The 21,675-nt window shown below is 37.2% G+C and overlaps 1 protein-coding gene across 1 annotated transcript in view; it reads left to right on the top strand.

The window, feature by feature from the left end:
• Window positions 1-21,110, top strand: part of gabra3 (gamma-aminobutyric acid type A receptor subunit alpha3) — a 162,494-nt gene extending 141,384 nt beyond the window's left edge. Inside the window, exon 10 of the mRNA XM_051093186.1 lies at window positions 14,505-21,110. Within this exon, the coding sequence (XP_050949143.1) occupies window positions 14,505-14,846 (342 nt within the window). The 3' untranslated portion in view covers window positions 14,847-21,110. The remainder of the gene's footprint in view (window positions 1-14,504) is intronic.
• The last annotated feature ends 565 nt before the right edge of the window (window positions 21,111-21,675 follow it).

Genomic DNA, 21,675 nt, shown 5'->3' with positions numbered 1-21,675 from the left:
TGTGCCAAGTCTAGAGACCAAAATATCATAGGCCTTTTTAACATCTGTCATTAATATGCATTTGTATCCAGATAGCACTTACTTAATAGGAAGTTGGCACTTATTTAGTACATGAGAGGTTGCGTAGCTGATATATTTCTTTCCCTTACTAAATTAAAATACACCTTAGCTCTCTGTAAAAGATGTTACTATGGTTTAGAAATAGCATTTTAAGTGTGATCTATTCAAATCATTATTTGATAGGTTATCAGATATTGATTAAATTTAAAACTGTGTTGTTGCCAGAACTTTACCATGGAAAGAGAAAAAGAGTAGCAACATTGAAGTTAAATTTGTATCTTTTTTTTTTTTCAACATGGGGACAGAAGAGGCATCAGTTAATATAATGAAAAACTGATTTATGTGTGCTATTTACTTGAAAAAGTAACCCAGATATTTTGTATATTAAAAAAGTAATGCATTATCTCATTACTTCCATTTTCTTTCTTTCTTTTTTTTTTATTCCGAAGACAAATGCTATTGTTTGTACAGAAACTGTTTAAAAAAAAGCACCCAGACAATTGATCACACCCTAGCATTGTTGCAGAAAACACTCAGAAAAAAAGTTTAGTTCAGAAAATACATATTGTTATTGTTATTAATTAATTCTGTTTACTTGTTATAGGTGTAAAATGGTCATTGTAATGTTGAGTACAATGTTACTGTTGTAATTAATTATATAATGCAATTTCACACTGTGTCCTAGTACAGCGCACAAGGACATTATTAAAATTGTCTCCAAAAGAGGAAAAAAGACGTGGGTTTAGAATTCACAAAAGAATGATTAAATGCCGACAGATTTTTCATTTTAATACTTGATCTTGGATGCTTGTAGGGTGATAGGCAGCAATTCCTTGTGACATTGGAAATGCTAATATGACTGTTGAAGCTATGCTAATGCTTAACCTATTTTCAGAGTATATTTCTACAAGTATATGTGTGCAGGGGAACTAAGTGGAACAATCATGCAGTGGCTGACAGATAATATGTAACACAGTGGCCCATAACGACACAACATCTCAGGGTTGCGTATGTAACCTGGTTCTCTGAAATGGGAACGAGACACTGCGTCATGGAGTTGATGCCTTCAGTGATCAAACAGCCTATAGGATCAGTGTTTATACACAGATGTTAGTGCATAATGTTTACAAGCACAAAAAATAAATTTGTGTATGTTTTTATTAATGTTAAAACGTATAATTTGGACATATTTCAGTGTTTAATGTGTATAAATTGCTATTGCTATTTTATCAATAAGCAATTTAGATTTTTAGTCCCCTTAACCTACCCCCAAACCTAAATCTACCCATTTTATAGCAAATACAAAAAGATATAAAACATAATTGACAAAAATATGCTGGGAAAAGGCCATTTTAGTAACAAAATAGCATTAAAAAGATATTTTTTATAGTCACTAATCCCACTCCTACCTAGGGTATAATGCCATAGAAACCACCTCAAATAAACTATTGAAATAAGAAGAAAGCTGCATTGATTTATTTATTTATTTTTTTAATTGATTAAAATGAATGGAGAATATTGTGTTTTTCCGTGTGTGCTCGACCATGATGGTGCTAGATCACTGGATGAGGTCCGCAAATCCTTTGCGCAGAAACTATGAAAACCAACAGACTGATGAAAATGCGGGACATTTTCTCAATATGCGACGTGCGGGACAAGGGGTGAAAATGCTGTGCAGTACAACGCAAACTGGGACAGGTGGTCACCCTACTCATACCTCTAAACCCAACCATGACCATCTCTGTACAGTACAAAGAAAAACATGACAGACATTAGTTTAATCACAATAATTAATTTATTTTATTTTATTTTAATTTATTTATTTTCGAAAGCTGTACCAAAAGTGATCCAAACGATCCACGTCATCTCGGGTTTCGATGCTTATGGTCACTACTCAGGATGGAGGCTTGAGTTTGGGACTAGTCCTTGCAGTCAAATGGATTCTGAAGATTTGGATTACAGCACAACGCATTTTTGTTGTATTTTATGTTTTGTTTTTAGTCACGGCATGTAGGAGAAAATGCCTTTTGTGTCCTATGGTAAACAAAGTAAATATTACATGATAAGTAATGGTTAAAAGATTCCAGAAATGTTATTTGTTTTAAGGGTGTAAAATCACAGAACACAGCTGAATGCACATAGAACTGAATGAAATGTTATTATAATGTCATTGATATGACAACTGAATACAATGTTAATAAAATGAACGCCGTGATTTTAATATTCATAAGGATTCATTTGTCCGTAAAGTTGGTCATATGTAAATAATATGTGAACAATACATCAGCATTGTACATTTAAATGTTGCAAATACATCAGTATTGTATGGAAGCCCGTTTCCGCCACTGAATAAAAAAAAGGTCATTGCGACATTTTGTCTCACAATTCTGACTTTTTTTCTTGCAATTTCAAGTGTACATCTCGCAAGTCTGACTTTTTTTCTCAGAATTGTGTCATATAAACTCACAATTCTGACTTTTTTTTCTCAGAACTGTGACATATAAACTCACAATTGCGAGAAATAAAGTCAGAATTGTGAGATATAAACTCGCAATTCTGACTTTTTTCTCGCAATTGCGAGTTTGTATCTGGCAATTCTGGCTTTTTTTCTCAGTTCTGAAGAGAAAAAAAGATTGATATGTTCACAGAATTACAAGTTTATATCACGCAATTCTGATTTATTATATCCCATAATTCTGAGAAAAAAGAATTGTGAGAAGTTGCAGTAACCTTTTTTAATTTTTTTTTTATTCAGTGGCGGAAACAGGCTTCTATAGTATTGTACGTTTTAGTGTCTGTAAAAAATGTAAGTAAATGCATGTTTTGTAGAATCAGATTTTACATATAATTCATATGAATTGTCATGAGATGGATCGAAAGCAGAAGAAAGCACACAGTTGAAAGATAAAATGAAAACAGATTCACTGGGATCTTTGGCTGAAGGGAAAACTGATTTGTTATTGTTAAAAAGAGGAAAAAAAGAAAAAACGATCAGCACAGCAACAGAAAAACAAGCAGGAAAAAGGGGAGCACATTTGTAAGGCAAGGAAAAGAGAATGATTAGAGGAACAAGAATGGGTTGGTATTGAACACTGTTGAGAAATTGAACTGTTGAGGTCTCATCTCATTTGCTTTACCTTTTCATTTGCAACTACTCTCATCCTTACTGGTGCCGCGTCACCCTGTGATGTATGACGGCATACCAGTTTGCTTCAAATTGCCAAGGAATGAAGTTATCTGTGCATAAACTTGATCAAGTGGAATGGGTTTCCCCTTTGGGAGAACCTACATACAAATAATTAACACTCTTCTGAGGGTTTTGCTACATTATGGCATTGATGCTATGGGAATGTTAATATCCATGCCACCATATTGAAAGCTTCTGAAGACAAGCTCCATTGTAGGCACCATCTTATGGTTGCAACTGGTCTTATGCCACAGGACCTGCCTAGGCTAATCAGATTGGTGTGTTTACATTTGCTTCAAACACAGATGCTTGCTGAAGGCTTTCCCATGACCATGCCGCAGTGTTCCCTCAAAAGGAAATACTATCTTGTGCTTTTAAGCAGTCTTTAAATGTTAATATACCTTCAAGCATGCTCCTGGACACAAACACAAACACAGTCTCAGATGCAACCTGGTTTAAATATATAAAATGCAAAATCATGCCAAGATACTAAGCAAAAGTAAGATTTTTCATAGTGAATCAAAACTCATTCCTCATCAAATTCTTCCAAGACCAAACGGGTCTATAAAATTACTGTGTGTCAGCACTTGGCTCATTTGTTTTTATTTTTATTTATCCCAAGTAATTTGAGGAGAAACATCCGTGGCGAAGTTTGTACTTGAATAAATGAAAGAGTAATAACATATTCTCCTGAGCGCACATACTCTAATCATATTCCAATTAGACCATTTGAAAGAGTCGGTTTTTGAATTGTCAGGTTAATTTTAGAAATCAGCAGGGAATTCTTAGATGGAACAGCATAATAGACAAGATAGTGTTTATTTCCATTTCTGGCCAAACCACCGAGATTTGAAATCAAAATAAAAAATACGCCTGACTTCTAGGCAGTGATATTCCAGTCAGTAACTGTTAAAACTCTCAGAAATGAAAATGACAGAAATAGGTATTAAATAGCAAATTAAATATTTAACCTAGCTCAGCTATATCTTGGAACGTATTACATTCTTCCAAGATATGGTTTCCTTGAGATTTGGCGAGATTGAAGTTCTCCACATAATTACAATTGACCATTGCATATTACCGTCCTAATATATATTTTTTTTATAATTACCCAATGACTGCTTATGGGTTATATTGTAAGATCTACACCCTTACAGAGTTATTTTCAGCCGCTTCAGTAGCCTTGCAGATGAGGTCTCCACATGAGGAGTTTAGTACTGTGGATGCACACTGAAATTGAGGATATTACTTTACACAGCAGGAATGCGGAGTCTTTCAGCTTTAATCTGAGTATGTCCTCAGGAAAAACAGAGATATCGTCAGAACAGAAAAGAAATATATCGCATTTGGATAATTTATGAAGCACATAGTTTCATCCATTCTCCAAACCGCTTGTCCTCCGAACGGTATGTTCATGGGGATGCTGGACCTTATCTCAGGGAAGCCCATAGTTTTATTATATAAAATTGTTGTTAATGTAATACTCTGCCACTTTTGCATCAGATTATGGAAATGCAGCAGCCATTGCCATTGCTCTGATGAGGCAAGAATTCTTTGTTGGAGAAAGGAGCCAAAGAAGATGTGTTTTACAGGTTTTTCAGCTGGTATTTTCTGGTGCCGAAAAAGAATGTGGTTTGTGGCCAGTCCTGAATTTCATGTTAAGGTCACACAGTCTAAGAACGTTGATGCTGAAACACATTCTGTCTCTGATTCAAACTGGATTGGTTCGTAACCAGCAATTTGAAGAATGCATATTTCATTTTCAGAGCAGTGATTGCACATCACGTAACATTGCACATTTTGCATGACAGAAACACAATTTCTAGTTTGCATGTAACATTTCAAAACCAAACAGATAAATACAAATGTTCATATTTATTTGCTGTCTACTATAGTATTGAATGTTCCCTGAAAATGTTTACCTGCTGTTGAAATCTGAATCTAAATGTTCAGAATGTTCAGTGTGATACACAAGAAGTAGAAATTTGTTCATAATGAACATTTCCATTGCATGATTACCAGGGAGAAAAAAAAAAAAAAAAATTCATATTTTAAATCATATTTTTTATGATTTACTTAGTTACAATTTATAGTTTTCCTTAGTCACTTTTGGAACATCTTTAAAAAAAAACAAATAAATACATAAAATTTTGATGGGTTCTGTTGAATACTCTTACCCTTTTGCATAAGTCATTGAAAGAAAAACAGCTGAACAGTTGTCATCATCTCTAAAGCATATTTTCTATATATATTTTTGTTAATGTCTTGAATTGATAAATTGCTCTCATGGTGAATCTTGATTGTAGTTTGTTGACAAACCAACAGTAAATGTGAATCCTGTTCAATCTCTTGCAATCAGTATCCCACATTCAGTTATGCACACTGTGGAAATTGATATATGGTATACAGAAAAAGTGCAGACATGCATTTTCTGTAACTGTCATCGAAACTGTAGCCATAGTATACATCAGGGAATACTGACAGAGTACACTGTTGACAACATAAACATCTTGTTTGTGAACAATGACACAAGGATTTGTCATTCTGATAGCACTGATATGTTGATCGAGAAATTACTTTTGAGAGATAATCTAAGGATTTTGAGGAAGAGACTTTTACAGACTTTTTTTACCATTGTGTGGTGCTGTTTGTACAAATAGTTTTGCAAATGTTCAGGGTGATTAGAGAAATGTACCAGAAAAGCTTAGTTGCTTTGGTAATTTTGTTTGTTATATCCCTCTGTGTGCTTAAGTTCTTCATTCCAGTTATTGTCTGAACTTCATAAGTGATTATGTTGTATTATAAGTAAATTTTATCTTGTTTCTTCTACATGTACTTTGTGTTTGCTATTTTATGCAGTAGATTTTTTTCCCCCAATTAAATTGTTGGTAGTTTTAAAGTTTAAAGGCATGTTTACAATCCAAATATTCATCTCTCGCTCTTTCTCTCTCTCTCTCTCTCTCTCTCTCTCTCTCTCTCTCTCTCTTCTCTCTTTCTCTGTACTTTGTACTTGTTCAGCAATTGTAGTGTTGATCACATACTAATTCTCTTCTAAGTATTTTCTCTGTGAACTCCAGGAGCTCATCTTGCCAATACTCAATGCAAATGAGACCCAAGCTAAAAGTAACAGTTGTATCAGTGTAGGTCATAATGGGCTTGTAGTTGGGATCCTTTACTAATGCTGACATAAGCCTAGACTGTGATTTAGAGACTCGGGCGCTGGTGTAGAAGCAGGGATCGATGGCCTGTGATTGGGAAGCAGCATGCAGCAGTCCCTACTGTGAGATCCCTAGTACAGATATTGGCATCAGAAAACAGGGCAAGCAGTCTGGCATCTCCCAGTGCAGAACTCTGAGCTGAGCGTTTTCTGTTTGTATTGGAGTCAGTAGATCTTTTGCTCTGCTTGTACCAGAGTGTATTGTGTTTTCTACATTAATTGCTTTGTTTTTCTTTGCTAGCTTGTCAGCCCTAGTAAAAACTTGTGACACAGTGTGCAACGAAGATGAATATTTACGCTTTGGGGTGGTCAATACACAAACACATTTAGCAACCAGGGCTGGCAGTGGAGGTACACAAGGGGATTGAGTCCAGGGAGTGAATTTCGAACGAGAGGAGGAGGCATTCAGATTTAAATTGATTCTATTTTCTAGGTTGATCCACAAAAGTTATGCAAGTTTCAGAGATAAATGTAGTGAGTGTGTGTGTGTGTGTGTGTACTTGTTTTTGCTACATTGTGGGGACCAAATGTCCCCACAAGGATAGTAAAACCTGAATTTTTTGACAATGTGGGGACCGGCTTGTGGTCCCCATGGGTACAAAAGCTTATAAATCATACAGAATGAGATTTTTTGAGAAAGTAAAAATGCAGAAAGTTTTCTGTAAGGGTTAGGTTTAGGGGTAGGGTTAGGGTAAGGGTAAGGGGATAGAAAATACAGTGTGGACAGTATACAAACCATTGCGCCTATTGAGAGTCCCCACAAAGATAATAAACCAGACTGTGTGTGTGCGTGTGTGCATGTTCTTGTGACATATCAGGATACAAATTTGTATCACGACATGGGTATGACATAGGTATTACAAGGAGAGGGTGACTTTGCCCCATTTATTGGCTCATGAATCTTTTTTTTTTTTTTTTTTTTTTTGAAAGTAAAAATGGGCACAGTTTCCTGTGAGGGCTAAGTTTAGAGTTTAGGATTGGTGTAGGGTGATAGAAAATATGGTTTGTACAGTATAAAACAATAGAAGTCCCCACAATTCACAAAAACAAACCTGTGTGTGTGGTGCCTGTGCAATGTTGACTTTTGTACATGGCTGGAATACATGTAAGGGAAATGCATTTATATTGTTTCCATTCTTTTATGTGCTAGCAGACCAAGAAGTTACTTAAGTTAACAAGTCTTAGGGATGCAGAGAAATCTGCCTGTCTGAAAATACTAAATTATTTTAGTGTACTATTGTACCAAATATGGTAACACTTTACAATAAGGTTGTATTAGTTAATGTGTTAGTTAACATAAATGAACAGCATTACTTAGTCTTTGTTAAAGTGCCCCTGTTATGGATTATGAAATGTTCATATTTTGGTTTTAAGCAGTCCCCAACAACAGGTTGACATGCATGCAAAGTCAAAAAAAAAAAAAAAAAAAGTTTATAATATGCATTTATTTTTACCTTATTTGCTCAATGACTCCCAAACTCCTTTGCATGACACTAATCTGCAGTGATTGGTCTGATGACCTAGTCTGTTGTGATTGGTCTACTGTGTGCAGCACATGTCGGAAACGGAACGTCCATCACCATTACATTAAAAACCCAAACAGCCACGGTATATTCGTTAGCCCAACACAGAAATGTACTGATAAAGCACTGCATTTTGTACACCAATGTATTGCTCTATTCATTATCATAACTCCAAGTAATAACGACAAACATTCACTATTCAGCGAGGGAAGAGATATTGCTGTTAGCTGGTTATCCAGAGACTGGATGGACGAAGCGAACACAACACACACAAATAAACATGTATTTCGCATGCTACAGAGTAGCATTTTTGATCATTTTTGGTTCAAAAACATTTTGTAAACGTTTAAAAACCCCTGATTTAGAGGAGACTTTAAATATAAAAGGGCATAGATATTTATTGGTTACACTGGAAAAAGCTATGTCCATCTCAGCCATTTCCACCAATATTAATAAGAGCTTTTTAAAAATACCTTCACAACCGCATAGCACTGTGGCAGTGAGTTTTGCTCAGGTAAGCACCACTTTAATTTAGTTTATTCTTATAAAGGTCAAACAAGCAGGTTTGGTAACCCATTTCATCAAAATCACTCCTGTCCTGTAAAGCTGACTCTGCATATTAGATCATAAAACTACTGTCATCCACTGTATCATTCCAGCTTTTTTCTGAACAGATGATCAGAGGCCTAACTAAAAGTGAAAATGTTTGCACATAGTTACTGTGTAATGAGTACAGATTATAGCATCTGATAGCATTATATCAAATTCTCCTGTGCAGCAAAATCCTCAGTGTAACCTAATAACACATTTAGAGATTCTTATTTTCTAGTACTTATGAAGGAAATGAAAATCTTTGAAACCAGCCATGAGACAGCTAATTGTGTGATTCTTATCAAACCACTTTAAAGCAAAGTAGTTTACCCAAAAGTATTTTTATGATTCTTTTATTTTTAGAGCTTGATAGTCCCCTTCATCGTTCAAACTCAGAGTGATATTTTTGCTAAATTTCTTCTTTTGTATGCCACTGAAGAAAGAGATTCATACAGATTTGGAATGACGTGAGCGATAGTTAAAAACAATTTGCAAGTGAATTATTCCTTTAGAAGAATTTTGGAATCCAAACTAGCAGCAAAATCAAATGTAATGTGAATACATGTAAAGCACTGTAGTTAGATTATTCTGGTTAGACTAGACAGCTTCTGTGTTTCTTTTTGTGTTAGCCTGCTAACCGAAGCTATGTTTGTTTACTGGCATACAATGTTTCTTACTGTGCCATTCCACCCATGATTGTGACTCAGCAATGAAGCCTGGTTAGATATTCCTACAGAGACCTGGAAGGTACAACTAGACAACCTGTGTGTGTGTGTGTGGTCCAAGCTTATAAATCACACAGAATGAAGTTTTTTGAGAATCTAAAATAGCAGAAAGTTTTTTTTGTGAGGGGTAGGTTAAGGGTAGGGGAATAGAAAATGCAGTTTGTACAGTATAAAAACCATTACGCCTACGGGACGTCTGCATAAAACATGGAAATTCAACATGTGGGTGTGTACCTGGTATTCCTTATATTATGGGGACCAAATGTCCCCACAAGGATAGTAATACGAATACATTTTGACATTTTTTGGTCCCCCTTAAGGTAAACGGCTCATAAATCAGAATGTATGATGTATGCTTCCAGGGCTTATTTTCCTTATTGTCATTTTCAGCTGCACTATGATGTCTGTGATTTAACATAGACATGAACTGGAATGCCTGTAACCCCTTCAGTATGACTTGAGTACTTTATTGCATTTCTAAAATGTTACTACACAATACAAATATAACCAAAAACATGTATTTGGCACAGAGCATGTTTGCAAATGTTATTACAGTGTAAACTGATGAACATACAGTACCATAACTGAAACAGAAAACTAATTAATACAAAAAAAGGCTGCGTATTTTTGCGTATTTTTAGATTGTTTTAATGGGAGCGCCACATTTTTTGAGTGTGACGAGGGGCTGTGCATTTTACATTAGCATTGAGAGTTAAAGAGTGCTCAACTGGGGTGAAACACAGCGCTAATCACTGTCACTTTTAGTCAACCGTCCAATCACAGTGTAGAATGAGCGGGACAAATTCCATACCAACCAACCATCATATCTTCCTTGTACAACAGCAACAGATAACAAGAAGAGCAAATCTTCCTCCTAAAAGAGTCATTTCTCTAAAAGAGCTGGCGCGGTTGGGATTGCGTGTTGATAAGTATGCCTTACTTTCCATGTCCTTCTGGTTGCGGCTTACCTCCCCAAACGATCGACACGATCGTTGTGTTCAGTGTTGGGCTATGCTTACACCGATGCAGCGCTCATTGTTGGTTCATGTTTTGCTTGTGAAAACATGACCATGGGCTCGCTTTGCTCATGAGTTGCATGTTTTTACGTGAAGCTGCAGCTCACCTCAACTGCTTCCCGTTCCGGTCCTTCTACTTTTGGGTACGAAGCGCTGCGATGTGCGTTGATGGGGAGCAGTAGGAAACGAAGAAGGTTACGCTGGGTGAAAACACTGCAAACCTCTCGCTCCTCACATCCGGATGAGTTTGTTAGTCTTAGCATGGCTGATTTTCTTACTCTGAGCTCCTAAATGGGCAGAATGGTGGCAGCAGCATCGCTAGGAGGGCATGAGCCATTTAAAGCTGAGGCTTCAGCTCCGGCCTTGTACCCCAGACAACCCCCACCTGCTTTTTGCCACGAACGGCCCCCTGCAGAACTGCTGAGGCCCCGCAACAGCCGGGTCTCAGGCCAGACCCACCCAACGGTCAAAGTTCTCGCAGGAAGGTGGCAACGTCAGCTCGTTAGTAGGTTACCTAGAACCCTCGATAGGTTTCTAAGTTTTCCTCAGACAAGCAACCCAGAGGAGGTGGGTTAACTGACCTATCTAGATCCACTCTCGACCCGGGGATGATCCGACCCGGTTCCGACCGTCTGTTATCCAGCAGACAGTCACTACGTGGTCAGTAAGAGCATTCCTCCTCTTGGTTATCCTACAGCTCTATGGCCCTCCATGAGACTGCCAGATGCTGAGTCTGCAGACCAGGATGTGTTGGGCACTCACCTGGTGTCTCTACATATTGGCAAAGGCACCCTGTGTTCCTTGGGGCTTTCATCTTCAGGCATGGCCCTTTTGGTTTTATTCAGCTGAGACATCCCTACTCCAGGTACGTCGGGTGTAGTTCCTCTGAAACTGCTAGCAGAGTCCCGAGATGACTGGGGCCCACTCAAAGGTTCGGTTTGCACTCTCAGGGATGTGGTTCTCAACCACCTGGCTTGATTTGGACTTCGGGTCATTTGGGAAAAGAGTAAACTCTCCTCAGAGCAGGGTTTCTCTTTTCTCTGTGTAAAACTGGACTCGGTCACTATGACTTCACGTCTTTCTTAAGACTGTGCATAGTCAGTGCTGAAGTGCGTGAGAGCACTCAGATTTAGTTCAGCGGCCCCCCTGATATATACCAAAGGCTCCTGGGGCATATGGCATCCTCAGCCGCAGTCACGCTGCTGACCTGATTCATATGCAACCGCTGTAGCACTGACTTCGTACCGAGTCCCAAGATAGGCATGGCACCCAGGCACACATCGTGTGTACATCACACTTTTGTGTTGCAAACCTTCAGCCCCTGGGGACACATTTTTGTTTCTACGGGCAAGGGTGCCCTTGGAACAAGTGTCTAGATGCACTGTTGTCACAACAGTTGCTTCCAAGTCAAGCTGAGGCGCTGTGTGCAATGGGCATGCAGCCTCAGGGGTCTGGTTAGGCCCTTGGCTGCTTTAGCATTTCATTTGCCTGTAGTTGTTGACAATGCTTCGGGCCCTGAAGAGATTTTGGCCTTAGTTCAGGGCAAGCATGTTTTGGTCTGCACATACAACACAGCGACTGTGGCGTACATCAACCACCAAGGTGGTGTACGCTCCTTTCACATGTCACAACTGGCCCGCCATCTCCTGCTCTGGGGCCAGCACAGACTCAAGCTTCTTGTGCCACTCATATTCTGGGTGACAAGTTCGCTCTGAGGTGAGTGGAGGCTCCACCCTCAGACGGTCCAGCTGATTTGGAGTCGGTTCGGCCAGGCACAGGTAGATCTGTTCGCCTCACCAGAATCCACTCATTGCCAGTGGTGGTACGGCCTAACCGAGGCCCCTCCTCAGTACAGATGCATTGGCACACGGCTGACCGAGCGGCTTACGCAAGCACACTTATCCCCCAGTGAGCCTTATTGCACAGACACTGTGCAGTGTCGGGGAGGATACAGAACAGATTCTTCTGGTAGCCCTGTTGCTTTTGCTGTATGTTTTGAGTCGCAGTCCAATCAACTTTGCTGCATTTGGCTGAATCTGGGCAGACAGTATATCCCTGTAAACTCCTCCGGCTGCTTCTCTCTTCTGTCACTTCATCACTAAACCCAGTGCCACTGGAAGGTATGCATGCTCATGCCATGTTTCACAGATGATGTTGTATGCTTTGTATCGTGAGCTGTTCCAAGCCTTCTTCATACTTTTTTCTTCCCATCATTCTGGTACAGGTTGATCTTAATTTCAGCCGTCCAAACAATGCTTTTCCAGAAGTGGTCTGGCTTTTTTAGATGTTTTTTAGCAAAGTCTAATCTGACCTTATTTGCACCTTTGGGTGAATCTTCTGCATTTGTCTGCTCTAGTCTTCTCTTGATTGTAGACTTTGACAGTGACATTTCTACCTCCTGGAGAGTATTCTTCACTTGGCTGGATGTTGTAAAACAGTTTTTCTCTACCATGGAGAGGATCATCCACCACTGTTGTCTTCTGTGAACGTTCAGGCCTTTTTATGTTGCTGAGCTCACCAGTGAATTTTCATAGAATGTACCGAAATGTTGATTTGGCCAGTCCTGATCTTCCTGCTATCTCTCTGATGGATTTTTTTGTTTTTGAAGTCTAACAATTGGCTGTTTTACTTGCATGCAGAGTTCGTTTGACCATATGATGTGGTTTCAGAGCAACAGCTTCCAAATGCAACGGCACACTTAGAATCAACTCCAGACCTTTTACTTGCTTAATTGATGTAGAAAAAATGAAGGAATGATCCACAACTGTCCATGAAACAGCTTTTCAGTCAACTGTCCAATTACTTATGGTCCCTAGAAATAGGGGGGAGGTACATATTAAAGAGCTCTAATTCCTTAACCTTTGCTTTATTTTGATGAGAATACCCTCAAATTAAAGCCCATATTTAGGCCCTTTAAGCCCATATTCATTATATAACTGTGACTTGAATATGTTTTGGTCAGCAGCTAAAATGATAAAAATTGTGCTTGGGTCCAAATATATATATATATATATATATATATATATATATATATATATATATATATATATATATATATATATATATATATATATATATATATATATATATACATATATATATATATAGATATGTGTGTGGGCCTGACTTTATATGGTGCAGTGCTACATCAGTGCAGAGAGCACCTAGTTAAATGGGTGTGGGTGCTTTATAAACACAGCAAATAATATCACACACAAATGTTTAGAGAATTTGCATTTCACTCTACAAAATGTTCTCTATAGCCCATGGCCATCTTCAGTCATGGTGCATGTAAGCCTTTGACTGTTATGCATGTAACAAACCTCTGTCATGGCTTTAAGAATCTCTTTGTTCTGATTTATGTATTGATATATGTCTTTGATGGAGATTGCTTGAAGCGATTTTTCTTTCTTTTTAACAAAATCCCTGATCTTTTGTTGAGGATGTCCCTGAGATGTTTCCCACAAGAGCCTTGGCCAATTAATCAAAGCACTTGTCAAAAGCAGACTGCGAAAGCCTATTTATCAGCCTTCAGTCATAACAGTACCCTGATATTTGGATGTATATGGATGAGCACTTCCTTATTTGCACTGAAATGATAATAATCTGCTGCATCTTCCAGACAAGATATAGGAAATGCAATGTGTAAAATACATTCAGTACAGATTTGGTGGACATGTTCGCATCAGTGCACCTTGTTGTATAATTACTTTAGTAAAATGAATGCTAAAACTATGCAAATAAAAAAACTATAATTGGCTAAAATGTATTCTTAGTGCATTCTCTCCTGTGCATTCTATATTGTGGCTTAAAATAGTAATATTTTTGTTTATACATTATTGAAGTTCGAAAAATGTCATTACGTTAAATGTCATCACCACACTGAATAAGACGTTTGATTTACCCTTAATATCAGATATGCTATGAAGAATACATTGTTTTTCTTGCTGCACTGAATGTAATTCCCAGTACTACAAAGAAAAAAAAATAATAATATAAGTAGTTAAACTGTACATACATTACTCAAAAAAAAAACATATTTTGTGCAGTAAGGGAAAACAGAGAGATTTACTAGAGGGTCCATTAGTAAGATTTATGTTTCACTTTTACCCAAGAGAACAAATAAGACAATTTTTCTTCTTTTAATAATTATCGCCGTAATTTTTCCTTCTGACTCCTTCACAGAGACGAGAGTCGTCTTCCTTCTCCAAGAAGTCCAACAACACTTTCAACATTGTGGGAACCACCTACAGCATGAGCGTAGCCAAAGATCCCGGACTGACAACCATCTCCAAGAGCGCCACATCCACGTCTACCCCATCCCAGCCGGTCCGAGAGATCCGACTACCCAAAATGGATGGTGAATACGTGCCGGAGGGTGGAAGAAAGTCATACAATCGCGTCAGCAAAGTGGACAAGATCTCTCGTATCATCTTTCCAGTGCTCTTCTTCATCTTCAACCTGGCTTACTGGGCTACTTACGTCAACAGAAAGCCGACCATCAACCGGTCCAGCCCACAGAAATGAACATGGCAAGCCAAAACAAAGAAATGAATAAACTGCCAGTCCAGTCTTAATCTGCAACATGATGCTACTGCTACTGTGTTCATTCTCCATTCTTTTTTTAAACAACCATGTCGATACACAATTCTAGTTAGTAGTTTGTTTGTTTTTCTAGATTTGTATGTGCCATTTCATGTGTTGCATGAGGTATGAATATTAATTCTGACTGTATTGCTGATCTTGGACGGATGGTCATTACTTACCCGCTAAAGCCCCTCCCCCTCTCCACACACTGTGTATCATCAGGAGAAAATCTTGGTTGTCGGTCGCCATGGCGAGATCCTGTAGCCTTTCAGCAGCCAGTAGCGATGTCCGTAGGCGCATCATTACTAACTGTCTGTTGTTTGACTCTTTGCAAACCCATCAGTAGTGTCATCTAGATGTGTGTTTACATCCCCATGGGTCTATCAGTGCATTTTCGTCCAGTGACTCTTATTGTTTAAACAGCCTGAGCAGGCTCCAAGATAAAGAAACTGTGTGCCTTTTTAATCGCTCGCCGTAGAGATGAATAGTTTGGCACATGCTGACATTGTCTACAAGCTTACGCCTGCCTAAAGAAAACGTCAGTGCTGATTGAACTCTCACAGGATGGTATTAAACTCAGAGCTGTCCTGCATGCGAGTTGATTTAGTGCTGACAGCCGACTGTAAGGCACTGGGCCAGCCTGCAATGCTTTGTTTGTGGCCAATACGAGCAGTGAGGATCAGAGAAAGTATTCAGCGAATTATCACACGGTAACATGCTATAAAGCATTTCGGCTGTGTAGAATATAAAGAGGGGATTTTAGATTTGGGCCAGTGCCACACAGGAGGAACATGCATTTTCATTACCTCACGCTGAAGAGTTGGTGGTTTTGGTAGATCATTACACTTTATGTTTCGAACAATACAGTATTCATGTTTGTGAATGCACTATTTTTATTAATATGGATATTTGAATTGTAAAATCTTGTTATTTTGGCAATTGCAAGCCAATATCATAGTTTCCTGTCTGTGAGATTTCATGCAAAATGTAGATGTAGTTTAAATGCCATGTTAATTTAGGATAATATGAGAACATGCTCTCAACGTGGATGTGTGCATATTTATGTGCTGTTGTTCCCTTATGATTTTATTTCTTTCACACAGTGCGTTTAATTTTATTACACATCTCGTTTTGGAAAAACAATCGTTTTGCATTCACTTAGAAAGTGCCAGGTTTACATGTGAATTTAAATAGAGACATTTTTGTAGATAAACTAAAAAGTTGCGTAAAGTATGTACTTATGTGACAGCAAGCTATATTAAGCAAAAAAACATTAACCTTGCCATTTCATTCAATTCATTTCATGAACAATGTACACTAACATTTACCTTTCTTTCTTTTTTTAAACAATTGCTAAGACCCAGTTCTCAATACTTAGGTCACTTTTTCTAAACTCTTCACACAATTCTCCTTACCAGCTTTCTCCACTTGTCACAGCAGGGGCGAAACTGCCCACTTTTAATTGTGGTCTGCCTAATAAGTTGGTAATTTTATTAAGAAATAATAATAATAAACATCTTATTTTACTATACTGTATCTTTATATATTTAGCTTTAAATATTAAATGCCAGTTTTCATGGTCAATTACAGGCTGCTTCTTAGTTTTCCCTCTTCCTTTAGGTGCATAGGCTACCCATACGCTTCTCAAAATGATGATTCGTCCGTTTCTGTTTGTCCCGCCCACAATGCGCATGTTTGAGGAGATAAATTTGAAAATAGTGAAACAAATATCAATACGTCCATTCTATAAAACGTATATATTGACTATTGACTAAATTAAACCAGACTAGCTGCGTAATGCATTTATAGATTGGAAACTTTTGAGCTAAGCATGTTTGAAGCATGGTATTAGCATAGGTATAGCGTTTGATCATCTAAACAGACACATCCTTAGCGGAGAGAAACGCATAAGCGTTGTGCAAGATACTGTTCTCCACAGCAAACTGTATATTTGCAGCTGTACACATTTCTATGGTCCTCGATGTTTACTGTTCTGTGAACGCAATCATCTGCGAAGCCCCGTTGTCTCAGACTGAGGTAATGCTTTACAATAAACTTCCTTAGGTTAACGTTAGTTAAAACATTAACTAACATTAACAATGAGCAATACATTTGTTACAATATTTCTAAATCTTTGATAACGTTATAGTTAATAAAACTACAACTGTTCATTGTTATTTGTGTTAGCTCAGGTATGAATGTTAACAGATACAACTTTTAATTTTAATAATGCATTACTAAATGTTGAAATTAACATTAATGTTAATCAGTTATTTAGAAATATTGTGTATTGAACCTTTGCGCTGTATTTTAATGTTGCCAGTTCAACATTTTTTTAATGTAGTTTATGTAGGTCCACCAATATAAAAAAAAATTTGCCTCGTCCCTGTCACAGAAGCAAATTTCACATCCAAAATACATAAAAAAAAAAATACCAAAACACATCATGCATGTCTTAAATCAGTTCATTCGTTCATAACTCTAGCAAAGGTTATCACTCATCCAACACACTTTGCATTATACAGTGCTGTCTAATGTAAAATGCATTTACAAAACAAGAATGATAGGTCTCTACTATGTAGAATTCACTGCAGAATATGTTGCATTGTCCATGTTTACAGTTTTTAGTTTGTATTATGTGCCAAAGCAATGGAAAATGATCCATAGACTGCTGTTGTGCTCACTGTGTGAAGAGTTATAAAAAGTGACCTTACTATGGAGAAATTTGTCCTAGGCATTGTGAAAAACTGTAATGTGGCATAAAATCTCACTCATTAGTTTTCAATCAGTGAATTTATTAGCAAATAAATAGATAGGGCTCATATTTGTTGTAATATTCTAAATAAGATTTTTTTTTTTTTTTTTTTTTTTTTTTTTTCATACATTAGGATGTGTTGTAAATGAATGCATGACAATCTCTTCATTAGTTACATCACCACATATGCTAATGTTTTATCTTTCTGAAGAAGGCTTTATGTTTTTGTATCTCATAACGGCCCTTCAAATAGCCATATACAATATCCGGAGCGCATATCCGTAGACTCCTTACATCTCATCTGAGCTATAGTAGGGCTAGATCAACTGATGTTGCTTTTGATTGTTGACACAGGTAGAACAAATCATAAATAAAACCATATGTAAGAAGTATATTTATATAGGAATTTAAATCTATTTATGCTAACTACATACAGTACCTGATAGCATACATGATCTATGTTTTTTACAGTGTACGGTATAACCCTTATAGCATCGGTACAACATTGGGTATAGCTATCCCAGATAGCACACGTACATCTCTAAGACGTCTCAAAGAGTGCTTCATTTGGAAAACATCTAACATCTGATAAACATCTTTTAAAAATGCAGTTTTACAAGCATTCTAAAAATCATAAACATCTTAAATCAGCTGTATAGAAGTTGCATACAGTTGCTTTGAGGACATGTGTAAATGTCTAGAGATGAGCAAACTAAAAAAAAGATCTTCCAGATGAAAATGTGCACATAAACAGACATGATGTAGTCTACATGTGCTATCAGGGTAGTGGTATGATACTTTATTCAAATGTTAGAACAAGTAAAAGTTTTAATTTTTTATATGTCGTCACTCCACTTGAAATAGGATACTTGGGAAATGTAGTCGTGTTGATTACCATAAACATTACTTCTGTAAACTATGTCGGCATACTTGTCTAATATGTCCGACATCTAGATTTTCACGTGCAAATGAAGCCTAATATCAGTGAAACTTTTCTGTTCAAGAGGGTGTGTAAAATGTACTGTAGTACAGCACTACAAATACTAATTGATAAAGTTATCACTGATGAATTCTGACTAAAAAACTTTCCAAATTATGCTGCTTTTGCTTAAACTATTGCTTTAAAGCTGGTTTACACGTCCCCCTTTGGCCACCCTTGTGTGTATTTCAGATCTAAAGTTTCTGGATCATGTTGAATGGTTAGCATTTTGGCTACTAACACTAGTAATAGTGCTAGATGCTCTGCTAGATGTGTGCAGTTTTCTAAATGTTTAATGTACAGTCTGCCAGGCTCTCTGTATATACTGTATTAAAAAAGAAAAAAATGAATCCAGCAATTTTTCTGCATGTCCCAAAGCATCTGACACAATCTTGTGGTTAGTGGAGCTGGTAGATGTAATCTTGTTGAGTTTTCTGGTTTCCTTTCATAATTGTCTGGGTTTGATATGCGACTTGTTCTTTACAAAATGCCTTATTCTTGTTATGGTGTGATTAACTGAAGAAGGAAAGCTCAAGGACATCATAGGTATGCATATTACAGGCTTCTATTATTGTAATATTATTAAGTTGAGCGTTATCTTCTAAGGACAGTGTGTTTTTTGTTGTTGTTGTTGTTGTTGTTTTTTTGGACGACATCAATCTTGTTCCTCTTGGTGGTTCGTCACGTCATGCTTCTTGTACTCTGGCACATGCTAGATATTTTGTTATGTCGTGTTACACTGTGATTCAATGCCAAAAGGTTGATAGAACAAGGACATAGGTGACATACAGTAGGCCATGTCATAGGGAATGACTGAAATCCCACTAAATCTTGTTAGGACGATCCTTTTTGACTTGTGGTTTAAGTCACCTTGAACACAGAAAACTGCTTTCTCTGACATACCGATTCAGTGTCCTCTGTATCTGTGCATTTTTGAGATAAACAGTCTTCTGTTGTCGCACAGTTACTGAGATGTGCATCATGGATATCCGTTTGCAATAAAACTCATACCATAACTGTCAGTGCAGAAAAGAAATTCAAAATTAATCTGAAGTGAAGTGCTGTGCTGGAGCACAAGTGAATTGATGAAGCTGCCTGCCTCAAAACAAACTGCTATGTTTACGACTTGCTGCCTCGACCATACATCATGATTATAGCCAAATTATCAGATGTGCCAAATGACCTTTAGAGAAAAGTGTGGGGGGGTAATGATTTGCCCATGGATAACGAATAACGGTGGGTGTGTTTATATACGTACATATAAACATACATATGTACGTATGTGTGTCGTTTACTTTGATATTCTGTTTCTTGCACAAAAAAAAATCAAGGGAGCATTTGTGATGGGTCAATTTAAGAGACAATGTTTTTTGCATTTTTTTATTTTATTTATTTAGTAATTTATTTATTGTAGTTGTAAAGAAAGATTGCTGTTCTTCCACATTTTGGACTTAATGAAACAGTTCAACTCTACACAAATATTAGAACATATACACTTCTAGTCGTACAAGTGTGATGCATGTCATTGCAATGCAATCCATAATACAGTGCTAGTATCCGTCGTATTCTCAAGATTGCCACAAGAGGCGCTAGATAGTAAGCGTTAATGTAAACTTGAGGGTTTTTTTTGTTTGTTTGTTTTTAATAGCTAGCTAAATATCCCAACTGGTTAAGGTGCAAACATTTAAGGATAGCACCCCCTTTGAGTATTAGGTCTGTTATCATCAAATGTAACGCAATAATTTATTTACGATAGGAAACCTGTAACGCACTAGTAGAGCATTTGCATCTGCATTTACAAACTTATGTAAAATATGATTTTAAGATTGTGCACTTTGCTCCCCATATGACCCTCTTGCTAACATGTTTGGTCAGCCTAGCTAGCACGTTTTACAGCTTATTTTGTTGGTTGGTTCTGGGTTTGAGACCAAACAATGATTACATAGTATATACTGAGAAGAAAGATTTACATTTTACTTAATCAAGTTCCTAATGAACTTTACTTACTTTGTAACAAGCATGTTGCAATAGATTTCAAGTGGAACTGTTGTCAAACACAAATGAAACCCAAGTTTCTTCAGTGAACCCTGGGTAATTACATATAATTGTGAGGTTATGTACTTGGCTTAAGTGTGCAGATTTCTGTGAGGTATAAAAAATGTATGGACTTTAATATTTGCGGTGTCTTAATGTATGGCCAACTAGTATGGAATAATTGGAGCTAATTTTGTTCAATCTAAAAGGTTTGTTCGGTTATTTGACCCATGGCCCTCCCTGCCACTGTGTAGCTCTAAGAAAGACTGTCTGAAATGTTATTTCTGTTAAATCTTGACTTCAAAGTGTTTTGCTCTTAGATTTTTTGTTGTGAAAGTTTGTTTGTGGAGCTAATAACAGTATTCTCGTGTTGTTTTCTATCTTTATGTGTCCTGGTTTGCTGTTCTTTACGTTGAATAAATATTCAGTCCTTTCATTTTCTTGTCGTTGCTGCTGTCTTGTCACATTAGCTATGAGATGTACTGTATGCGTGTGTGTTCCTATGACCTTGGCCCTCTCCTTTGCATGGTTTCCATCTGGACACTCCACAAATATCACACATACATTAACATTTTCGTTGTGACACTCACAGTGTGAGCAAATAGAATACTGAATGGACCTCACAAACCCAATTCAGGCTACACATATTTAAAGTCTCGCGCAGCTGCTCTGTTTTTAAAGGTGAAGTACATTATGTCATTTCAGTGCTACTAGTGTCACAAAAAAAACTATATTTATATCTATAGTATTTTTTTTTTAAACAAGTAACACTCCCTGTATCTCATACTGATCACACAACCATCTTATCTCTTCATTTTAAACTGGAATAGCATCAACTTCAGTGCTTTAACATTGTTTTATGTTTTATGTTTTTACAGATCCCGATAGCATCTATAATGTAATTTATATGAAAAAGAAACAGATGCTGAAGTTAAACAATGACGTCCTTAAAGAACGTATAATGATTATTTTGATTTTATCAGACAATTTGTCAGATGTTT

The sequence above is a fragment of the Labeo rohita genome, chromosome 21 (genome assembly GCF_022985175.1).
Source record: "Labeo rohita strain BAU-BD-2019 chromosome 21, IGBB_LRoh.1.0, whole genome shotgun sequence".
Classification (NCBI taxonomy): domain Eukaryota; kingdom Metazoa; phylum Chordata; class Actinopteri; order Cypriniformes; family Cyprinidae; genus Labeo; species Labeo rohita.
Note: the sequence above shows the minus strand (reverse complement) of the source record. Positions and strands in the feature narration are given on the sequence as shown.